This window comes from Juglans microcarpa x Juglans regia, chromosome 1D (assembly GCF_004785595.1).
Source record: "Juglans microcarpa x Juglans regia isolate MS1-56 chromosome 1D, Jm3101_v1.0, whole genome shotgun sequence".
NCBI classification, from domain to species: domain Eukaryota; kingdom Viridiplantae; phylum Streptophyta; class Magnoliopsida; order Fagales; family Juglandaceae; genus Juglans; species Juglans microcarpa x Juglans regia.
In genome coordinates, this window is record NC_054594.1 from 29,203,970 (window position 1) to 29,211,927 (window position 7,958).

Here is a 7,958-nt window from a genome sequence, read left to right on the forward strand (position 1 = left end):
TGTGACTATGGCTAGGTCATGAACATGTGAGTAGTATGTGTGTGTCATGGCCGAATGCTTTAAGGACATGAGTACTCAAACTTTCAGCCTCCTCCCCTTGGAAAACCCTAGGGTATTTCAAAGCTTAAATGACCCTTCATGTGAGTGCATGTGTGTTTTAGGTGATCATCCAATTCGAGATTCTCATCTTAATGGTATAAGGGTGGGTGTATGTGTTTGTGAGAAAGATGATGGAAACGTGAATCTCACCATGAGGTTTCTTCTTAGCTTAGAGCTATAACCTTCCTTGCTAGTGGAGAGTGTATGGTTGCCATTTGGTTGGATGAAAAGCGTAAGAAAATCCACTACGTGTTGTGTAGAGAAGTAGACTATAGAGAAAATGCTTAGAATCCAAAAATGGAAAGAAGGAAAAGGCATGGGTGTGTGGCTTATGGCCTTTTTATAGCCTTCTCCTCATGAATCTGATTGGTTGATCAAGGGTCATTGCATGTTGGCCAAGTGGCATGGGCTTCTTCCTCTTTGGCTGAAATCCTCATCATTGGGTGGTTTTGGTAAGTGCAAAGGCCACCTTGAAAAGTGGAGTGTGCCTTGCCCTAGGTTAGCCCGAAAGTCTCTCTTGCTTCTCTCCAGAATGTCCAAGTTTAATGTACCTCAAGTGCATAAACGTAATAAGACAGAAGGCCCCTTCATCTTCCCAAGAAGGAGTGTGTGCATGCATGTCAATGGTGTGTGGAGGGTATGTGGGCATGCCCCCTTCCTCTTTTCCCCATTAGGCTCATTCCTCTTCCCCATGTGTGTATCTTCCTTTTCCCCATGCATGTTCCCTAGGTGGCTTCTCCCAATCCCAAACTCTTCTAGAACCCCTAAACATGACATGTGGCAAGTGAGGGATGGTTGGGTGAGTGTGGTGGCCGGAATCCTAGAGTTTGGAGGGAAATTTCGAGTGGTACCCCTTTCCGTTTCCCTAAGGCAAATCTTCTAGAACCTTTCTTCCACCAACAAGTGAGTGATAAATAGCAAGACGATCTGAAAATACCATTGGGTGGACGTGTGGCTTAGAAATGTGAATGTCTCTTGGTGTTCCCCATGTAATCCTTAGGAAAAAATCAACCCTTTAGTCTTCCCATGCTCCACTTCCCTACGTAGATATCTTAGGATTCTTCAAAATGACAAGTGGCTTAAAGTGGGTTCCTTGGTGAGTGTGGGGTGTGTTGGCAGAGTGGCCCTTGGCCTCCCCTAGGTGAATCTCATGATTTCTTTCTAGAAGCCTTCATGCATGAGTAACATATGGCAAGTCCAATGGCTTATCACTAGGATGGGCGTGCAAGCCCTTTGGGCTCCCAAACCTTAAGCTTCTCTTCCCTTTAGCCCATTATCGTGTCCAGATTCGTGGACTAAATATTGTCTAGGCATTTATTTAGATTAATTTTTCAAATTGAGCAAATTTGGAAGAGGGTTTTTATTTGTGGGGTTTTTACTTGTGGGGTTTATCTGAATTGATTTAGAGAGTGTTATTATTGTTCTTGTTGGTGTTGGTGATTGTTAATTTTAAATTACAAATTTGAAACAGGGATTTTGTGTTTGAGATTTTTCCTTTGTCCCAACTTTTACAAGATGTATTTAGTAGTATATTTTATTGATTTTTATACATTATTAGTGCTACGAGCCTTTGTGCATTTTATTTTTATCAAAGACTAATTACCAATTACCTTTTGGCATATTGTTGCATTTTTTTATTTTGTTTTTTTATGTTATTAGTAGTATGAAAGGTTTGTAATCACTTGAAATTTGTGATTTGTTGCTCTATTTGAAATCTCTTGTGTAATATATTTATATTGAATATTTGGTCATGTAGAGAACTTAATATTGATTTTAAAAGGCTCCAATTATACCGTTGACTACTTATTTTAGAGTATAAACTCAAATATGATTCAACTGTAATTTATTTTTATTGTTATTGAATATAATAGATCCTACCTATATTTTTTTTATAAGGATATAATCAAATTTAATAATTCTATTTTTTGCATCATTTAAAAAATTAGGAAAAATTGAAATTTCATTTTGTTAAATTTTTTTATTTATTTTCGTCATGTTTACAATAAAATCTGAAATTTTACTTTGTTAAGATTTTTTCTTCATTTTCTTTATCAAAAGAGGTTGGGTGAGATGATTGGTTATGACATTTTTCCATTTCTTTTAGTTTCCATTATGCTTAACTTTCTATTTGCTTTTCAATTTCTTACATTTTATTACTCACGTGTTGTACGTTTTTATTAAGTTTTCTTTACGCATGGGTAGCAACACTCTTTAAAATTTTAACTCATTCATGTATCAACAATTGAAATTCTTAAAGTCATCAATGTATCTCATTAGTTCATATATCACCATTTATTCATATTCTCTTATACTTATAAAATGGTGTCTTATATCATACAAAAAACTCAAATTTTATAGAATTAGTTTTCTATAAATTACAATTTTTTTTTTTTAATTTCTCTTACAACTTCTCTCTAATCTTCTAACAAATATAATAACTTTTTATTTAATAATATAAAAATATCTATTTCAACACGTGTCAAGAAAACTTAACTACAAACAGACACGAAACAAAAAGAAACCAATTGCACGAGAAATATTACTCACTGCCAACAGCGAAAACAACAAAGGGGCAGGCTTTTGGCTTTTGCTTCGTCGTCATCCCCAAAAAATAAACGTATATGTTTACAAGTACATTCTCTCCCATTGGGCACATTCTTCAACATCACTTTGGCGTCGAGCTTAGTGGCATTCAGGTTGGGCCATTTTGCAGAGGAGTGAGGGAGAGAGGCCTGGGTTGAAGGGAGAAGAAGAAGGGTTGAGAAATGAAAGAGGTCCCCGGGGAGAGAACCGAGTGGAAGAACCGGTGGATGGGGGAAACCGGACTTGTCACGTGTGTGTGGTGTGTGCTAGTGAACCGGGGTTGAATAGATTTTTCCCTTTATTATATATTAAAACTAAAGAAAAAGACAACTGAACAAAGTCGCTGTGTTTTCATTATGAGACAATGAAAAAAAACAAAAAAGTGAAAAACAAAAAGGGAATCGCTGGAAGAAAATTAAATATCAGAGAAAGAAATACTAGTTATTAATACATAATGTGATGCCACTGATATTTTTGCTGTGTCTGTGGTGGATATGGCTGCTCGTATGGGCATTGACTGATCTCAAAAGCTGTAGTCTGGTTCGGAAAGTCTCTTGCTCAATGGTTTGGACCCCTCCCTCAACCCCTTCAACCCGCCATTATCGCTACTGTTTTCTTCAAATACCTTATCACCTTGATGTTTATCCTCTTCTTGCATGCCCTCGAAAGCAGGATGGTTGAGAATGCTATTGAGCAGCTGCGTCCCTCTCAGAGCATTTGTTAATGGCAGATGACCCTCTGGTGTATCATCGTTCAGCTCCCAAATGAACTCTGTGGGAAAAGACCTGTAATTGTACTGCTCAACCTCCGTGTCAAGCTTCTTCATCCACCCAGCCTTGAGGAAAAACTTGGAGAAATCTCTGTCTGCTTTCTCAAATATTCTCTTCTGGACGCTGTACCCGAACTTGTTATCGCTATGTTGTCTCCAAAGGTCATCAATGGTTTTGAGGTCTGTTTCTGAGATGAACTGGACCTCTGAGAAGAACACGTAGCCACGTTTCTGGGCGGGCTCGCCGGCCAGAACGATGAGGAGGCGGCGGGTTTCTTCGTCGGCTTGCCGGAACTTCTTCTCGGAGAGGTGTTCTCGGAGGAGGTCGAAAGAGATTGCTTGGGAGGTGGAGGGCGTGGAGGTGGTGGCGGATAGAGAAAAGGGTATGGAGGAGGAAGAGGAGAGAAAGTAATGGGAGAGAGAAGTAGTGGTGGTGGTGGGATTGAGGAAGAGTGAGGAGGAGAAGGCCGTGGAAGGAGGATTAATGTCTGTGATATGGCGTTTGAGGAGAGAATGGCGATGGTGAAGAGATTGGAGAGAGTTGGTGGCCATTTGGGCTGATCTCTCTTGAGAGAGCGAGAGAGAGAGATGGAGAAGAAGAAGGAATACGATGAGGTGAAGTCTGTTGAATCAAAGTGTGAAGATAAGATATGAATGAAGAGAGATGTACAAAAGCTCATCGGGAGAAATACCAAGTTGCATTTTGATTGGCTACATTTGGGTGAGGAATGGATGCATCCCCTCTCTCTTTCTTTCTCTCTCTATCTCTATCTTTCTAAATGTTAAGCTTTTCAATTAAATTGATGCTATATTGCCAACCAACTTGTCTTAAACAATAATGATACTGTTACTATTCCCTTATTATTTTTTATATTATATTTAAATTTTTAATTTTTTACTATTTTTTAAATACTTTTTTAACATCTTTATTCATTAAAAAAAATTAAGAAAATATATACAATTTTATTAATAATCAATTTCTTAACTATTAAGTAAAAAAATTTTAAAAAAATAAATAAAAATAATAATAAATGAGTGTTAAGAAATAATAAGCCTATTATTATCTGACAATAAAAGTGAAATAATCATATCACCTATAAAATTGAATAAAATAAAGTATATGTGATGGCTAGCATCCCTCAATTACTAAACGTAACTTTTCTTAAAATCACATTGATGATTGATCCTTATTGTGCTATTCAATTTTACTTTTTACTCCGTGTGTTGTACGATTGATCAAACTGATTCCTTCCCAAGTTTTTGTCGACATATTAATGTGACATGCTACATGTCAAAAACTTCTAACTTTTTTAAAAAGTAAGTAAATAAATAGAGATAAAGAATAATAATAAGAATTATATGAAAATTTATCAAATATAATACTTTTATGAAAAAGTCTAAAAAACTTTTTAAATTAGAAAATTAAACATAAAAAAAAAATTAAAAGAAGATTCCACCCTCATCGGTTGCTTTTGATAGCCCAAATCGGGTCATACAACTACAAGAGATGGCTACCATCGACCGCACATAGGATGGCCCGATCGAGGTAACCAAATACAGGATAACTAGGTCATTCATTGATTAACTTTGTTCGTTTCTTGGTCATACTTGATTTGTTGATATTCTTGATCTTCAAACTTTTATTATGATGACAAATTGAGAATCATTTATGCTTGAATTTGAATTTACTCGATTGTTATGATCAAAATTCATAAACAGGTAGTCAATAAAACCTTCGGATCAAATAGTTGAATCAACTCTGCTCTAAATTTGTAGAAAACACGATGCATGCTCTATGCCACTGCTCACTCTTACAAGAGAGCTGGAAGAAAGTTCTTCCCGACCTACAAATTGGTGAGCCTGATACACAATTGGTGAGCCTGATCAAACTGATTCCTTCCCAAGTTTTTGTCGACATATTAATGTGACATGCTACATGTCAAAAACTTCTAACTTTTTTAAAAAGTAAGTAAATAAATAGAGATAAAGAATAATAATAAGAATTATATGAAAATTTATCAAATATAATACTTTTATGAAAAAGTCTAAAAAACTTTTTAAATTAGAAAATTAAACATAAAAAAAAAATTAAAAGAAGATTCCACCCTCATCGGTTGCTTTTGATAGCCCAAATCGGGTCATACAACTACAAGAGATGGCTACCATCGACCGCACATAGGATGGCCCGATCGAGGTAACCAAATACAGGATAACTAGGTCATTCATTGATTAACTTTGTTCGTTTCTTGGTCATACTTGATTTGTTGATATTCTTGATCTTCAAACTTTTATTATGATGACAAATTGAGAATCATTTATGCTTGAATTTGAATTTACTCGATTGTTATGATCAAAATTCATAAACAGGTAGTCAATAAAACCTTCGGATCAAATAGTTGAATCAACTCTGCTCTAAATTTGTAGAAAACACGATGCATGCTCTATGCCACTGCTCACTCTTACAAGAGAGCTGGAAGAAAGTTCTTCCTGACCTACAAATTGGTGAGCCTGATACACAATTTGTGGATTTTTCTAGACAAATACAAGGGAGTAAAAAGGAGGACTTGGTGTTAGTGTTCCTGACTGCATGGAGTTGCTGGTAGGGCTGTGTATATAATCCAATAACCCGTTGAGCCCAATTAAAATAACTCGACCCGACCCGACCCAACTTTTATCAGGTTTTATCTTTTCGGATCTCTAACCCAACTAGTCGCAGGTCTATAAAAGCATACCTATCTTCAATTCTCAAACCCTAGCTGCCCAAATCTAGATGAGAACCCTACCTCCATCTCCAACTCGCCAATCAATTCGTACACGAGGTTGTCTTCATTGGACGAGGCATTTGCGTAGGAGACTATAGCATGTCAGAGCTTATTTAGGCCGCAGGATACAGGTAAGGCTGTAAGAGTAGGGTCTTGGTACGAGTTTTGCAGGCGAGTGAGGAGCATGGGATTGGAGAGAAGGAAGAAGATAGAAGTGGGTTGAATATTGAGTGGAAGTTTGGGTTTTTTATTTTTTGCAGTGAAGCCAAGAGAGTTCACTCCCCGTGTCGAGGACCATCGTACCGCTCTTTGGGGGCGAACCTACGGTGAGTGAGACTGTTAGGGTCACATTGTGGTGGAAAGAGAGTTTGTTTGGAGGTTTTTGAGCAAAACCAGGTGAGAGTAGTGTCTGGGCTTTAAGGGCAATATGACTTTCATGTGTTGCAGAAACAGAGTGCTGCTGCAGAAATACAGTGCTGCTACAGAAATAGAGTGACTGTTTCATGATGAACAATTGCAGAAGAAGGAAAATCTGCAAGTTTTGGAGAAGATATGAATTTTCTTAATATCAAAAGCCATTTCGCTGACCAAGTTGAAGCTCTTCGTCTTCGTTCTCCGCAAGGATGGGCAGAGGTCTGTGTGTTTAGATTCAATTCCCAACTAGCATCTACCTAGAAACAGCTAGCACAGAGTTGTTGTCAAGGATGAATCTGTGACATGTAGTGATGCTTAGTTGAAATCTATGTATGAGCCCTATGACACGGACAAAGACAACAGGCTTAGCCAGGTAGAGTTGCAAAAGGTTTTTGCAGAGCTAGGAGTTGAATTCCCTCGTTTGAGAGCTAAATCAATACTTTGGCATGTTGATGAAAATGAAGATGGATACATCAGCTCGAACAAGTTCGTCACGCTCGTGAAAATGAAGATGAGTCTATTCTTGAATTTGAACATGATTGTAGATTTGAGATTCAGATCCTGTACATAAAGCATTTTTTTTTGTTCGACTCGCTTTTGTTTTTGTTCGTGTCAGATCGGATCAGTTTGCCACCATAAACTAGATCGCTTGGGTCGGGCACAAACCCGACTGTATCAGGTCGAGTTGCAGGCCTAGTTGCTGGTATAGAAGGAATCAATGGATATTTGAAGGTAAACACTTGTCAACAGAGAGTGTGATCAATCAAGCTCTTTCTATGTAAAAGTTGTTTAAGTTAATCAAGGGTGCACCTCAAAGCAGTGTCAAGAAAAATACGAAATGGATTCCACCTCCTTAGGATGTTGTTAATCTTAATGTGGATGGAGTCATGTTTCATGAAGAAGGTTTTGCAAGTGTGGGGCTGATACTTCGAGACAACAAAGGAGCAGTACTTATGGCAGCTAGTAAAAAAGAAGTGGCAGTGCATTAATGATTCATTTGAAATTAAATTGATTGTTATTCTAAGAGGACTACGACTAAGTATTCATTTTGGTCTACAGAAGCTTCATATTGAAAGTGACTCACTTATGATGGTTAAAGAAATCCAAGAGTTGGATAATTCAAGATCTTTGCTGGGACATGTTGTCAAGGATATTCAACAGCTTATGTAAAGGGTACCGAGGTGCACAACTCAACATGTCTACTGAGATTGCAATGTAGCTGCTCATAAACTAGCAAGATATGCATGGAATGTCAATTACATCAATGTTTGGTGGGGTTATGTCCCTAGTTGTATTCAACAAGTCTGTTGGGTTGATCAATATTTATAATG

The 7,958-nt window shown here is 37.4% G+C and overlaps 1 protein-coding gene across 1 annotated transcript; it reads right to left on the bottom strand.

Moving 5' to 3' along the window:
* Nucleotides 1-3,074: 3,074 nt before the first annotated feature.
* LOC121237289 (tetrapyrrole-binding protein, chloroplastic) lies at nt 3,075-4,141 on the bottom strand. Its single transcript, XM_041133975.1, has one exon. It carries the CDS (start codon nt 4,001-4,003, stop codon nt 3,206-3,208), a length of 798 nt encoding a protein of 265 aa, XP_040989909.1. The 5' UTR covers nt 4,004-4,141; the 3' UTR covers nt 3,075-3,205.
* Between the last annotated feature and the right edge of the window lie 3,817 nt (nt 4,142-7,958).

Excerpts from the sequence above, each read along its gene's own strand:
- LOC121237289 (XM_041133975.1), bottom strand. The coding sequence starts at position 4,003 with ATGGCCACCAACTCTCTCCAATCTCTTCACCATCGCCATTCTCTCCTC.